Source organism: Onychomys torridus, chromosome 1, assembly GCF_903995425.1.
Source record: "Onychomys torridus chromosome 1, mOncTor1.1, whole genome shotgun sequence".
NCBI classification, from domain to species: Eukaryota; Metazoa; Chordata; class Mammalia; order Rodentia; family Cricetidae; genus Onychomys; species Onychomys torridus.
In genome coordinates, this window is record NC_050443.1 from 2,506,920 (window position 1) to 2,523,415 (window position 16,496).

At 42.3% G+C, this 16,496-nt stretch overlaps 1 protein-coding gene across 1 annotated transcript; it reads left to right on the forward strand.

The window, feature by feature from the left end:
* The first annotated feature begins 450 nt into the window (after window positions 1-450).
* LOC118580195 (immunoglobulin alpha Fc receptor-like) lies at window positions 451-15,964 on the forward strand. Its single transcript, XM_036181928.1, has 5 exons — window positions 451-484; window positions 1,233-1,268; window positions 7,420-7,701; window positions 13,601-13,888; window positions 15,789-15,964. The coding sequence occupies exons 1-5, from the start codon at window positions 451-453 to the stop codon at window positions 15,962-15,964; spliced, it is 816 nt and encodes a 271-aa protein (XP_036037821.1).
* Window positions 15,965-16,496: the final 532 nt, after the last annotated feature.

The window sequence follows — 16,496 nt, forward strand, 5'->3', positions numbered from 1 at the left end:
AAGTGGTTAAAAGTAAATATGGTTGTGCACGCTTATATTCCCTCATTTGGCAAGGTGAATGAGAAGGAACTCATTTTGAGTCCAGGCTGTGCCTCATAGGTGAGTTATGAGATACACTGGGATGCATAATAAAGACTTCCAGCAAAAATTAAAAAGAATTTTCAGATGCAGAAAGAGACCAGAATTTGAGCACCATCCGACATTACATTAAGGAAAACCCTCCTTTCATGTCTGAAATATAAACAGGATTCTTGGCCTCTTCTAGAAGTCCACCCAAGAGCAGCTGAGAACTTTTCAAAAAGGAACTGTTCCATTTGCCTATGGAGCAAAAGATGTAGAAATCCTGTGGTCAGGAACACAGACTTCACACATCCTGTGAGTCCTACAGAGTCACAAGTATCTGTTGTCTATGAATGCACACAGACAGGAAATTGAGGACATATCAACACCATGGCTCCACAGGACACCACCTTCCTGTGTTTCGGTGAGTCCTGAAATGAAACTGGGTTAGCAAGAAAGACAGAGCTCCCACAAAAGTTAGAACCTCTCTTAACACAAAAGCTAGCTGATTTTAGTGGCAGCCAAGGATAGCTTAATCTCCTTAGCATTCTGCTGAGGTGGTAGTAACTGTGTCTCTGTAGAATCTTGTGGGACTTGCTTGCCTCTATTCAATACACTCCATACTGTCTGGGTTTCATGATGACTGCAGGGTAGAGACAGGGAGACTGAAAATGTAAGGGTGACCCTCAAGGTGTGGTTGTTTTTGGAAAAAATATTCTTGTGGATATACAGACATACATTTGAAAGCTAGAGTTAGACAGAAGAAATGATACACCACAGACAAACTAGTTTATCTATAGAGGTGATAAATCAGTGATTGAAACGGACTGGCAGATTGATTAATAGATTGCAGATAATTGATAAAAGATGATCAATTAATAGATAATACCTATATGGGTAGGTAGAAGGAGATGATCAACACATAAATATATGCAAACATACATACATAATAGACAGGTAATAGATTATAGAGAGATAACTGAAAGTACTATAGATAACAGCTATATAGATAATAGATAGGTTGTAGATAAATGAATAGATAGGTAGACAGACACATACACACATGCATACTTACAAACATACAGATTTATTCCATAACTCAGTATGCAGGGAGATTTGTACCAGAGTTTGGATGTTGCAAGGTTAAATTTTCACCAGTGGTTCTCTTACAGCATTCTTCCTGGGCCAAACAATTTGGGCACAAGAAGGTAAGTGCCCTCTATGTCCTGTCCATCACAACACCTTAAATACTATTCATGACAGCTGTTGAGTAGAATATTGGAAAGAAAGTGTAAAGCCCAAATAAGTTCTGCTTCTACTCCTATTCTATTATTTTCTGTTTCCATCACTGTGTTATCTAATTAAGGGAACCCCAGGCCCCTCTGTAGATACAGCTTTGGCTTCTACTAGCTGCGTGTCTAACAAAGACCTGTGTTTTACTAAATATTCATAAGAGGAAGCATAAGAGTTGTTTTTGCCTAACATCCTTCTGAGTGTTGATTCCTTTTTTCCTCCGAAACCAACATTTGTTTACTTCACCTATTTAGAGGAAGTCAGTCTACTCTAGCTCTATTGTACAGCCATGTACTCTACCACATTGTTGAGCCCTAAGTAGTACTGAGGGAAGCATTGACTTAAATGGAAGAAAGTACTAATCAGGTTAAATTCTGCATATTTTGTCACTCTGACTCCGGTTTTGACCTCCTAGTACATGTGAACCTCTCACCTACCATGTCTTCTCTCTCCAGAATCCTTCGAAAGACTGGGTTATTTGTATGCTTAAGACACAATTCTACATATCTCCCTCTGGTAGCTCCTCAGATGTGTCTTAGGTGCAATGTTCTAAGTCACCTCCCACTTCCTCTTCCTGGCTTGAATCTGCTTCTCCAGAGTGTCTGTCTCTTTCCCCTCTTCACCCATGCATTCACCTTCTACTTTGTGCATTTATCAACCCTCAGCCTTTCCTGTAATGCCCCTTCTCTCTACAGTGCTCCATCCCACCTGTGCACCCCTCCCACACAGTTCCTCCACTTCCCTGTCAGAACTTCCACACCGGTCACCTGATCTCCTTTTCTATAACTTGACACTGCTGATCACAGAGCCACACATGTGTACTTGGGATCTCAACTGCACAAATTTACAGGGTACAATGTGATGAAATACTCAATGTATTCAGACCACATGTGCTAACCAAACCAGATTAATTAATATTTATATCTCCATAGATATGAAAATGCCACAGCATGCATCTGGAGGTCAAAGGACAACCTTGAATGTCTGTCCTTGCCTTTTACCTTAGTATATCATATTTAGGGCTTTTCAAATTCCTTTCACCTGTTTATTCACAAAATATATAATAGATTATTGAAAGCTGTAGTCATCTAACTGTGGTATAGACAACTAGCATTTATTGAACTGTCTATTTTTCATCCTGTGCCTGTCCCCACTCCCTCTAGTGATCATTATTCTATATTCAGGTCAAATTATTGTCATCGTCAATTATTGTTTATTCAATCTTGTATCTATAGGGCAAAATGTGATGTCAGGTATATGCTAAGTACTCTGTCAATGTCTTCTAAATGACTGATTGATTGATTGTTAAGATCAGGTATGAAATTACTCAGCTGTTTTAACTATATGAAATCATGGAGGTAGTCACAAACCTCATTGTGGGTCTATGGACAGTTATTGGGTTCTGGGGAAGGGATGTCATTTCCTTCAGTAGTGTAGTCTCTGCTAAGTCACACACATGCCATTAAATAGCATCCCACACATATCCAATAAAGTTTGATCAAAATTGGTGGGTCAAAAGAAGACATCACCAGGTTTCTCTCTAACCCCAAAATGTTCCCTCTATCAAGACTTCTCTTTCATTACTCTCTTACTCCATCCTTCCCCCAACTACCTCCCATGCCCAGCCCATCCAACCCAATCCCTCATGTTCCTGTCCCCCCACCCCATAACCAACCCCAACCCCAGTTTACCCTAGAGATCTGTTCTATTTCCCCTTCTCAGCGAAATCCATGCATCCCTTTGGGGGCCCTCTTTATTATCTAGCCTATCTGGGGCTGTGGATTGTAGGTTGGTTATCCTGTACTTTACTCCTAATATCCACTTATGAGTGAGTACATACCATGTTTGTCTTTCTGAGTCTGGGTTACCCCACTCAGAATAAATTTTCCTAATTACTCTATTTGCCTGCAAGTTTCATGAGGTCATTGTTTTTTACATCTGAGTAATATTCCTTTGTGTCAATGTACCAAATTACTTTATCCATTTTTTTGGTTGAAGGGAATCTAGGTTGTTTTCAAGTTCTGGCTATTACAAATAATGCTGCTATGAACACAGCTGAGCAAGTGTCCTTGTGGTATGTATGACTGAGCATCCTGTGGGTATATGCTCAAGATTGGTAAAGCTGGGCCTGGAGGTAGATTGATTTCCAATTTTCTGAGAAACTGCCATATTGATTTCCAAAATGGCTGTACAAGTTTTCACTCCCACCAGCAGTGGAGGAGTGTTCTCCTTACTCTACATCCTCTCTAACATAAGTGGTCATACTGTTTCTTATCTTAGCCACTGTGTATATGTACCACATTTTCTTTATCCATTCTTCAGCTGATGGGCATCTAGGTTGTTTCCATGTTATGGCTATTATGAATAATGCTGCTATGAACATAGTTGAGCATGTGTTCTTGTGGTATGATTGAGCATTCCTTGGGTATATGCCAAAGAATGGTACCATTGGGTCTTGAGGTAGATTGGTTCCCAATTTTCTGAGAAACCACCATACTGAATTCCAAGCGGCTGTGTGGGGGGTCTTGCCCCACTGGGAACTTAGGTCACTCCTGAAGAGTTGGCCTGGAACTGAGGAAAGGTAAGTGTGCTGCTCACCCATTTCCCAGCCTTCCTCTTAGCCAGAGACAATCAGATGCAGCAGGGAGTCAAGTCAAGCAAGAACTCATTTATTGTTAGGTAGCAAGCCTCTTTTATAGCAGAAAACCTTCAGAACCCTAGGAGGAGGTGGAAGGAACCAACCGATCATTTTAAAGGTTACCCTATAGCATAAATAACTTGAGCTAACTTCCTCTTGGAATCATTTGTATCTGATCTCTGCATAAACAACTTGGGCTAACTTCTTCTCAGCACCATCTTTGTAGCTCATGTATGTCCCACAGTGGCTGTATAAGTTTCCACTCCAACCAACAGTGTAGGAGTGTTCTCCTTGCTCCACATCCTCTCCAACATAAGCTGTCTTCAGTGTTTTTAATCTTAGCCATTCTGACAGCATAGTCACTAGGGAAATGCAAATCAAAATAGCTCTGAGATACTATCTTATACCTTTCAGAATGGCTAAGATAAGAAACAGTATGACCGCTTATGTTAGAGAGGATGTAGAGTAAGGAGAACACTCCTCCACTGCTGGTGGGATTTTGATAAAAATTGTATTGAATCTGTAGATTGCTTTTGGTAAGATTGCCATTATTAATATGTTAATCCTACCTATCCATGAGCATGGGAGATCTTCTCATTTTCTGATATCTTCTTCAATTTCTTTCTTCAAAGACTTAAAGTTCTTGTCATATAGGTCTTTCACTTGTTTGGTTAGAGTTACCCACAAGATATTTTCTGTTACCTGAGGCTATTGTGAAGGGTGATGTTTCTCTGATTTCTTTCTTATCCCATTTACCATTTGTATGTAGAAGGGCTACTGATTTTTTTAGTTAATTTTGTATCCTACAATATTACTGAAGGTGTTTATCAGCTGGTGCTTAGAAGGCTTAAGGGAACCTGTTCCCCATGCTGGATGACCTCACCCAGCCTTGGCATAAGGGGAAGAGCTTGGTCTTGCCTCAACTTGATGTGCCATGTTTTGTTCATCCCCGTGAGAGGCCTGCCCTTTTCTGAATGGAGATGATGGATGAGGAGTGGATGGGGAGGGGGTAGATAGGAGGTAGGGAGAGGATGGGAAGAGAGGAGGGAGGGGGAACTGTGGTCAGTATGTAAAATAAATGAAAAAATAATTAAAAATAAAAAATGAAACAAGCCCACATGGTGAAGGGCAAAAAGTGGACATCAAAGTACAAAAGGGCTTATTGACAAGAGTGAATTCAGCAACAGAGCAGGGAGATCAGAGAGGGAAAAGGAGGATGGGGAAAATGACCAAAATGTATTAAATGCACATGTGAAAATGAAAAGGCATTTTAAAATCACCTTTCTAAACATCCACATAATAGAGTGAGCAGATAGTACTTACATTTTAGTTTGGTTTGGCTTTGTGATACCAAAGGTCACACCCAGGACTTCCTGTGTGATAGGAAGCACTCCACCAACTGAGCTGCACCCACAGAGCAGATATCCATGATGAAGGGAAGCTGAGGGTTTTGAGTGCCCCATTGCCTATTCCATATACTGATTAAAAACTGAGAATAAAGTCTTAAAGATGCAAAAATCACTTGCTCAAGGCTATCAACAGTAAAGCCAGGAAGGTAACTAACATGTTCTGCTTCCCTGTGAGGTCCTGGACTCAGCACCAAGATCTGCCCATTTCCGGTTCCAGGTCACCTGGCCCTAGCCCTCAGAACTCTTCATTCCTCTATCAGATACATGTATATGTGTGCATTTATACATGTATGTGTGTATGTATTATTATAAAATATACACGAATATGAATGCAAGCACACACACACATATCTCTTTTACAATTTTGTTTATTTGGGGTACTTAGAGACAAGAAATGGGTTTGAGGTCCAGATGCTGACTAAGGGAGAGTGACAATTTACTGCTTCATGATTACAGGGTTTCTAGTTGAGGTTGTGAAACTATCATAAAAGGTGATGATGATTGTACAGCATGACGAAGCAATCAATGCAACTAAATTAACACCAACAGTCATTTTTTTAAAGCCTAGCATGGTGGTACACATCTGTAACCCAAATCTGTGGGAGGCAAAATGGTTGTGAGTTTGAAGCTACATAGTAAAACCCTGTATATATTTCAATGTATGAAATATACCCCAAAACAACTGCTTTCTTTGGAAGGGTTGTTCATGTATGTGCAGGTAAGCATGCATATTTGTGTGCATATAGTGGACACAGGACAAAATTGCTGTTGTTCCCTGTCAGGTGATGTCTACCTTCTTGTTCTTTTAAAAATACTTAATTACACTTGTTCTTTGACAAGTTCATACCTGTATACAGTAAATTCTTATTGATGACACTCCCTCACCTTCTCACCTCCCTCCCACACCTCTTACTCTCCACTTCTTCCTACAAGTCTCTTTCACATGTTCATGCCTTTTTGGTTTGTGTGTGTGTGTGAGGGGGGGAGAGACAGAAAGAGGGAGAGAGGGAGGAAGGGAGTGTTTGTATGTGTGTGTATGGCCCAATGAGTTTAACCAGGGCCTCCTGAATAACCATGGGTTTACAGGCATCCACTGGAGCCTGCTGGACTCATTAGTGGGTACATAACTCAAGATAATGCCTACCCTTTCCTCAGAATCCATTAGTAATCAATAATTCAGCAAAGAGGGGTGACGCCAGGTGGGCTCTTCTCCCATCTATCATTAGTTATTGACAAGCTGTCTTCTGAAGGCTGCTGCTGCTGTGAAATATGTTTGCATTGGCTATGTCAGCCCCAAAGGATGACATTTGACAGCTCTTCTCCCTGTCTTCCACCTCTTACCTACTCTCCACACACTTTCCAATTATGTTGCCTGAGACTTAGTGGAGGTGGTTTAAGTCTCCCATTTAGGGCTGTACACTCAGCCTTCAAAAATTATCAGCATCACAGGCAACCATGAGTCTCTGCATTCACTGCTGTTCTTTGAAGCAGAATTTCTCACTGGCCTGGGGCTAACTGATTAAGCTAGCCTGACTGGCCCGAAAGCCCTGGAATCTGCTTGTTTCTGCCTCCAAAATGGGTTTATAAGTGCACCTCACCACTTCTAGTTGTTGGTATGGGTTCTGGGGAGGCAGTTAGGTATTCGTTCTTGCAAATCAAGGGAGCTAGAGAGATGCCTCAATGGGTAAGAGTGCTGGCTGCTCTTCCAAAGGACCCAAGTTCAATTCCCAGCACCCATGTGGCAGCTCACAACTGTCTGTAACTCCAAGATCTGACACCTTACACAGACACATATGCAGGCAACACGCCAATGCATATAAAAGAAAAAGAAATGAAACTAAACACAGAGCTTGCAAGTCAAGCATTTTAGCAACTGAGACAATTTATCTCCAGACACAACAATACTATTTTAAATTGAAATGGTTATAGGTCCTTTGCAGTTTAATTCATGGCCCCTAACACAGATGAAATAAAATAGCTTCGGCAAGCCATCTGAGCCTAGGCTCTGTTTCCTTTCAGAACTTCCCATTCCTACTATATCTGCTGCCACAAGTCCTGTGGTTCCCTGGAATGGTTCTGTGAGGATTCTCTGCCGGGGAATACCTGAAGCCTTCCTTTATCAGTTGTCCCTGATAAAAAACTCTACACACACAGTCATCGAGAAGAAATTAGGATTTCGGAAAGAGGCTGAATTCATCATCAACCACATGAATACAACCATGGCAGGAGGCTATCAGTGTCAGTATAAGAAGAAGTACTACTGGTCAAAGCAGAGCAAACCCCTGGAGGTGGTGGTGACAGGTAAGGAGACATCTTGGGAACCTGGCCTTCTGATACTTTTGTCTTAATTAGCAGACTTTACTTTTTGTTTGTATTTTTGTTAATTACAGTTGTTAGTAGGTAACTTCATACAGTGTACACAATGCATCCTAACCACTCTCACTCCCACTTCTATTCATTTTGTTTTGTGACCCACTGAGATTAACCAGGGCCATTCCTATTACTAAGGGTTTGTAGATAATTTCTGGAGCCTGGTGGGCTCTTCAGTAGGTACACAACTAAAGACAATGATTCCTCCTCTCCCAGAGTCTGTCAATAGCCAGTAATTCCACCATAAAGGGCAGGAGCCCTTGATTACTCCCTCATTCCCCAAGTTCCCTGCTTCCTTGACTTACTGTTGACAGGGTTTCTCTTGTATGGACTGAATGCAGGTAATTACAGTTATATGTTAATAATTGTGATGGTTCTGTCAAGTCTAGAAGAGGGCTCTTCTGATTTGGGACACAAGAATCTCTTAACCTTTTCTTTTAACAATGTGCTTGGGTTTAGAGAAGGAGTGAGCCAATTCCATCTCCAAAGCCAGTTGGGAATTGGGTGCAGTTTTTCTTACTACTTCCTGCTGGAAGGGGGTGCTGTATCTTATGGGGACATAAAGAAAATTTTAGGATTATGGAGTAGTCCATGAGGGTAAACCTCTGAGCCAGTTGCCTTGAAACGATTTTGAATGTTCGATCATCTGAACCATTGTGTCATCGGAGACCTTTCAGGTGGTCTTGGCTGATCAAGCATGATGTATCTTAATCTGGAACAAATCCATAGCCTCTGGCTTTCTGTGGAAACAAAAGCAGAGACTCTCTTCCAAAGCAACATATCCTTATATCCAAATTTTGAAGTCAAGGTACCTTTAAATTTTACATATTTGTTTAACTCAACAGCTTTTACAATCAAATCTTTTTCTGCAGTTAAAAATCCCAAAGACAACATAAACCAGATTCTCTGTGTAATATCCATCTTTGTAAGACTGAAACGCTGCTGTGGCTGCTGGCTCCACCCACCTCAGCTTCCCAAAGTGGCGGTGGTACAGTTTCCCGCCAGCTTTTTTTTTTTTTTTTTTTTTAACTAGCAAAGGCTAAATCCACCACGCAGCAGAGTAAAGTGCCGCTTATAGATTCCTCATTCCTGCCACACTGCAGGTCAGACACACACGCCAGAAACCCCCCATAGTAGCTTAAACTGGCAGGTTGCCGCTAACTTGAGAGAGACAACTAGCAAGCTATTTTTAGCTCCGTTTTAGAACCTTTTTTCTCAGGTTTTAGGTGGAAATTCTTGCCCCACGTTGGGCGCCTTTTGTAGTTAGAGTTTTCCTGCCTGGCCCAGTCAGGACAAATTTCTCTCACCCGCCAGTCCCACAGTCGCTCAGACCCAACCAAGTAAACACACAGAAATTTATATTGCTTACAAACTGTATGGCTGTGGCAGGCTTCTTGTTATCTACTTCTATCTTAAATTAACCCATTTCTGTTAGTCTATACTTTGCCACATGGCTTCTGGCTTACCAGTGTCTTTACATGTTGCTTCTCATGGCAGCAGCTGGCAATGTCTCCTCCCAGCCTTCCTGTTCCCAGCCTTCTCCTCTTCCTTGTCCTGCCTACCCTATCCTTCCTGCCTGGCTACTGGCCAATCAGCACTTTATTTATACAGAGTGATATCCACAGCAACATTTACTAGCCTGTCTTCTGACTCTTAAATACTTCCCATTCACCTTTGAATGTTCCCTAAGTCTTAGACAGGGATGGTATAAATGTCTTGTTTATGTTTGGGACCACAGCCATCTTTCTTCTCTGCATCTTGGGCAGCTGTGATTCAATGCTGCTCATACTTTTTTATTTTTATTTAAATTGTTTTCATACAATACATTCTTAACATATTCTTTTTCCTCCCCCAATTCTTCCCAGATCTTCCCCACCTCCCATATTTTTAGGATACCTTCAGGTTCAGAAAAACTGAGAAGATGTTGAAGGCTGAGAAGATCAATAATAATGAATAAATATTGATCTCTCTCTTAGCTGATGTCTAAAGTATATTCAGGGCTCCTTAGTTGCTATCTAATGGCCTTTATCTACTCCAGGACCCCATCTGAGATCTCACATTGTATTTAGTTCTCTCTTGTTTTTGATAGCCTTGGCAGTTTTGAAGAGTACGGGTAAGTATTTTTCTGGGACTTTCCATTCTTAGAAATTGCCTGATACTTTTCTCCTTTTCTCATGACTACATTGGGTCATGGGTCATTACAAGAAAACCAGAGGCAATGCATGTTGTATTTCAACTGTTCTTTACCACAAAAATCGTAACTGTGTCAGGTGATAAATGCACTATTCACTCTAATTAGCCATTACATAATGTATACATGTATCAATGGTTTACATGATAGATACACAACATCATAGTATACGTGATAAATACACAAAACCTTTTTAGTTTTAAAAATAAGCCAGATGTGATGATACACTCTAGTAATCCAATAGTCCCAGAGGTGGAGGCAGGAGAAGCAGTTCTAGGTCATCTGTTGCTTCATAGTTAATTTGAGGTCAGTCCTGCTACATCAGAGTCTTTTGACAGAAACAGAGAGGAGGCAAAGGAAGGGAAGGAGTGAGAAGATGACAGGAGAGGAGAGAGGAATGGAAATGGGTTAGTAGGGAAAGGCAAGAGGAGGAGAGAGGATAGGGGACAAGAAGGGATTAAAAAAAATTGTGTGTGTTGGTACACATCAGTAATCCCAGCACTCAAGGTGAGACAGAAGGATCATAAGGTCAAAGCCAATCTGAGTTACATTTCAAGACCCTGTCTCAAAGTTTAAATAAATAAAAAAATCGACCCACAAGCCTGCCTTGCCCTGCTCAGCCTGGGTGGGTGGAATTCACCCACAGCCCCTCCCAGGACCTCAAGATAACAATATGGTGGAGAAATGGGAGAAAAAGAGAAGCAGAGCCAATCATGTGCTGTGAGAGAGGCCGAACCGAAGAAGCAAAGGCGTTGAGAAAGTCACTGATGTGGGTGGCCACCCAGAGTCATGGTGATATTCAGCCGGGCTTCTACGAAGAAACATGTCTGTGTCTGTGACACTACAGCAGCCGGGATCTGTGTGGATGTCCATGGCTCCTGTTACCACTGAAGGCCATGAAGATGCCAAGCATCTGGGTCACCACCTGAGACGTGTTGGTATCTGAGTGTCATGCTGACCCCAGGTCATACTGACTTTGGCCTGTGCTGCCACCCAGAGCCATGGCGACATCTAGGCTCGAACTGCTGCAGAGCGCCATGTCTGCATCTGTGGCCTGCCTCAGTCAGGGTCTGTGTTGATGTCTGTAGCTCCTGTTAGCATCAAAGACTATACAGCTGCCAGAGGTCTGAGTGGCCACTTGTGGCCATGCTGCTGCCAGAGCCATACTGATCTGTGTGGCCTGTACTGGCCCAGAACCAGAGTGACATCTGAGTCGGAGCTGCTGCCAAGGGCCATGTCTGGGTCCATGGTCCTACTGTAGTTGGGGTCTGTGTTGATGTCTGTAGCCCACGTTACCACCTGGGGGAGGAGGGGATGCAAATCATGCATGTTGAAATCCAAGGGACATGCTGAGCTAGCCCCACCCTTCACTGGCCCTGCCCATCACTGGCTGCTGCAGCAGGAGACTTGGCCCCACCCCACATGGGAGAGTTGGCCCTGACAGCCTTGGCCCTGGGAGATCTAGCCACAACCCTCACCATGGACACAGGAGAGCTGACCCCAATGGTGGGGAATGCAGGAGAGCTAGCTCTGCTCCTTGCCTGAGGGGTGTGGTCCCAGCAGAAGCTAGGAATGACTAGCTCAGCTACTACACAGGTAGTGCATCATATCCAGTGCTTTGAGGTGGCCCACCCCTACATCTACCCTATCTATGGAGCACATGAAGGGACTGGTCCTGTAGAACCAGAGCTGCAGGATCTCCATGACGCTGGGCAACAGCGGGATACTTAAAAGGAGTTTTGTGAGGGGCCAGGATTGATGGTGTACCAAAAGCCAAAGGCCTTGACCCAGACCAACAACTTACACTGGACAATTCCAAGTAAAGCCGTTTGGACAAAAGGGTCTACTTCGTGACACACCACAGCTTCTGGTGCCACTAAGATGAACGCAGAGGTGTTGGAGATGTGGGAAAGACAAAGGAGTGAAGTGTTTGGGGGGGAAGGGTTGTTTGTTTGTTAATGTTTTTTCTTTTGGGGGGAGCTAAAAGGGGGGAGAGCACATATGGAGGGACTGGAAATGAGTGGGATTGCAGTGCATGACGTCAATCTCCCAATTAAAAAAATTATATTTAATTTTTAAAATCTTTAAAAATTAGGGGGGAAAGTCAATACTGAAAAGTAGTATGGTATTTGCCTCTTATACATGAAGCCCTGGATTCAATCCCCATAACAAATAATAAGTTCGCTTTTGTTCTTGTTGGTGTGTGTGTGTGTGTGTGTGTGTGTGTGTGTGTGTGTGTGGTACTACTTCTCTTTTCACATCACATAGTCAGACATTAATTTATGTATATATGCTGCAGAGCACCATGTCTGCATCTGTGGCCTGCCTCAGTCAGGGTCTTTGTTGATGTCTGTAGCTCCTGTTAGCATCAAAGACTATACAGCTGCCAGGGGTCTGAGTGGCCACTTGCGGCCATGCTGCTGCCAGAGCCACACTGATCTGTGTAGCTCTTTTGTGTATATATATATATATATATATATATATATATATATATATATATGATCCACAAATGAGAGAAAACATGATTTTTTTCTGAGTCAGACTAAATTTACTTAATACAAAAATCTCCAGTTGGATCCATTTTTGTCTTTGTGGTTGGAAACAACCCTGTTGTACATCGAATGCCCCAGACAAACGTAGAGTTGTGCTGTGGATATCACTCTGTATAAATAAAGTGCTGATTGGCTAGTAGCCAGGCAGGAAGGATAGGGTAGGCGGGACAAGGAAGAGGAGAAGGCTGGGAACAGGAAGGCTGGAGGAGACACTGCCAGCCACTGCCATGAGAAGCAACATGTAAAGACACCAGTAAGCCACAAGCCATGTGGCAAAGTATAGACTAACAGAAATGGACTAAATATAAGAGTAAGAGCTAGACAATGGTAGGCCTGAGCTAATGGCCAAGCAGTTTAAATAATACAAGTGTCTGTATGATTATTTTATACATGGGTTGTGGGACCACGGGGTCTTGGTGGAACCTGGAGAGAAGCTCTCCAACTACAGAGTTGATTCCATAAAATTTCTACTTGTGAGACAGAGTCTCACTCAGTATCCCACACGAACCTTGACTCATGACTTTCCTACCTCCCCTCCCAAGTGCTGAGGTTACATCCACAAACCATAATGCCTGGCTGCAAATAATTTTTTAAATAGCAAAAGGAGAACATCTTTTAGTTAATTTATTCAACTGAATTGTTTTTCTTGTTAAAAGGATTTATTTCTGTATGTGAGTGTTTTGTCTGAATGTATATCTGCATATCAGAAGGGTACATCAGATCCCATGGGACTACAGTTATGGATGCTTGGGAGCCACCATGTGGGTTCTGGGAATTGAACTCAGGACCTCTGAAGGAGCAGCCAGTGCTCTTAATGGCTGATCCCTCTCTCCAGCACCATCAACTGAATTTTTATTATTTTCTGTATATGGACTTTTTTGCCTGCATGTATGTCAGTGGACCATGTGAATGCAGTGCTCTTGGAAGCCAGAAGAGGGCATCAAATCCCCTAGAACTGAAGTTACAAACAGTTGTGACTCTGATAGAGCAGCCAGTGCTTTTAACTGCAGACCCACTGCCCCAAACCCCTGAAAATAATTGTTTAAAGAACAAAATTTTGCTAACAGCTCAATGTCTTCTCTTTCAGGCTTATACAAAAAACCTGTCCTCTCCACAGATCAAAACCTTGCACTGATACCAGGAGAAAACATTTCTTTCCAGTGCAGTTCAGCACACACCCTGTTCAGCAGATTTTCACTGGCCAAGGAGGGAGAAACTTCATCACCATGGCACCAACATGAAGAGTATCAAGGCAGCTTCAGTCTTGGTCCTGTGAACGCTGACTTCTCCGGGAACTACAGGTGCTATGGTTGGCACAGCAGCCGCCCCCATGTGTGGTCAGCCCCCAGTAATGCCCTGGAGATCATTGTCACAGGTAGATGCATCACAGCCCAGCTCTTTGTTTTCCACCAATGCTGCCTGTGGGTGGGAGTGTGAAGAAGTGTTCTGAGATAGAGGAGTATGGCAGTAAAGGCTCACTCTCCTGAGGAGCATGAAGAGAAAGGGGCTTCTCACTTGCTCCAAACAAATCTTTCACATGTTTTCTGGAGTCTTCCAGAATACCCTTCAGAAACCTGTGATCTATTTTTTAAAGTCTCTCTCTCTCTCTCTCTCTCTCTCTCTCTCTCTCTCTCTCTCTCTCTCTCTCTCTCTCTCTCTCTCTCTCTCTCTCTCTCTCTCTCTCTCTCTCTCTGTGTATGTGTGTGTGTGTGTGTGTGTGTGTGTGTGTGTGTGTGTGTACAATGCCAGAAGAGGGTGATTGATTCCCTGGAGCTGAATTTACAGGTGATTCTGAACCACCCAATATGGGTGCTGGAAACTGAACTCAAGACCCCTGCAAGTGTAGTAAATGCTTTTAACCGCTGCACTGTCCCTCCAGCTTCTCAGTCTATTGATAAAGGAGAGGCCCACATTCAGAATCACTTATTTTAGTGGCTAGTAATCTTTAAATTCACTTTGAGAATCCACTGGGAGTGATTGAATAAAAAGATTGAATCATAAGACTCTTTTATTATGTTATTGACATACAAAACTGCACTTGAAGGAGCAAAGAAAGGTGAGATTTCTGGCAGAGGAAACTAGTTGCTGGTAGCTGAGTGGGTTGACCACATTCTGCTTCTCCTGCCTATCTTTTGAAAAAAGTGTCATCATCCCAGTGATGCTGTGAGCTATGTATGCAGTGCGGTAGCTGTGCATTGCAATGTTATAAAGCTAGAGGGGTCTTTTCAATGAGTAGCAGAGAGACAACTGATTTCCATACAGAAGAATTAAAGTTCAATTAAACAAGAACACATTGCTGATGGATTAGAGGCTTAACTGCCAAGTATATCCTGTGGGAGACCACAGAAGAGAATTATCTTGACCCTGACATAGGGAATGGCTTCTAAAACAAGATACAGGACTTGCTTGCTCTAAAGAAAAGAAATAATGAGCTCAACCAAACCAAACCTTAAAATACATGTTCATGATAATAATAAAAGAAAAAAATCACATTTCATATAATTGACTAGGTCATGGAATCTATTTGTTTTTCTGAGTTAGAGACTCATAAACTCATGCATGCTAGACAAACCCTCATTTAACAGGAGAATACTGTTGAACATTGAATTTTTCTAAACATTGTCAGCTCACATATTGCATTATAGCCATGGGAGTGGGGAAAACAGGTTTATAAAGATAAAGACCAACTAACATGTGAAAAAATAAAAATAAGTAGCTCACTTGAGCACCATTGTCTGCAAACGTCATACAATAATTGGAAATGAGAAGTTGGAACGAAATTGAGCAACAGAGCACCTGCCTAGCATGCATAAGGCAATTGGCTCCATCATCATCGCAAGGGTCATTTTTAAGTAGAGAAACGTTTTAGCTAAATTTATCTTAAATCTCACAGTGACTGTGTGTCTATTTTGCCACATTTGAGAGGAACATAAACTGTCGTGTAGGGTGAGGAAAGTATGAAGGGAAAAATTCAGAGCTCCTGACACAGGGAGGTATTGAAGAAATACAGTTGGGTGGTCAATGAAACCACCAAATGAGGTGAGAAAACAAAGCACAAACTCCCCATAATCACCTCCTCTCCCTGGAACCACAATTTCTCAGCCTTGGTCTTCCTCTATCTTACACACTCTAGAAGCGTGGTGACTGTGAATATGTGAGCTCATTAAAAAGGGCTAGGACTGAGTTTGGGCAATGTATAGAGGAAAGAGTCCCTACTTTGGGATGCAGAACTGAGATAGAATGGATCATGGCCAATAATTACACACTTCTCTCCTTTATGTCTCTAGACTCCAGCAAGCAAGACGCCATAATGGAGAATTCAATCCGAATGGGTATGGCAGGGCTGGTCCTTGTGGTTCTCTTGGTGATAGTAGCTGAAGATTGGAACAGCCACAGGGTATCACACAAGGAAGACTTTCAGGAATTTGCTGCACAGAGATGGAGCAAATAGTGACTGTGGGTAAACACTGGGAGCTACAGGTAGGGATGCATCTTACACAAAGGGAAAGCCATTAGAAGCTTCGATCATCTGCAGAATGTAAAGTTTGAGTGTAAAGTGTCCATCACAGGCTAATGTGTTTGAACACTTACTCCCCAGCAGAGGGTGCTGTTTGGGGAGATGTGATATATGTAGGCCACTGGAGGCTACTCTTTGAAGGTTATGCTCACTTTGGGTTCCCATCTAACTCTCTGCCACTGTTACTCCCATGGAGCTGCTCCTATTACATGCTTTCCTGCCATCACAAAATACTCTCTCTGAAAACATGGGCCAGAATTAGCCTTGTCTTCCTTTCTTTCAAGACAACAATAATCCGTAGTACACAGAGTTATCAGACAGTGTGGTCCTAGGTGGATCTAATGCTATTTCTTCTCTACTGGTTAATATGAGGGTTAGTTTTTTTTAATATATTTTTTCTTTTATTTGTGAGATTACAATATAACTATATCATTTACTTTCCCTTGATTAGTGGGGTTTTTTTTGG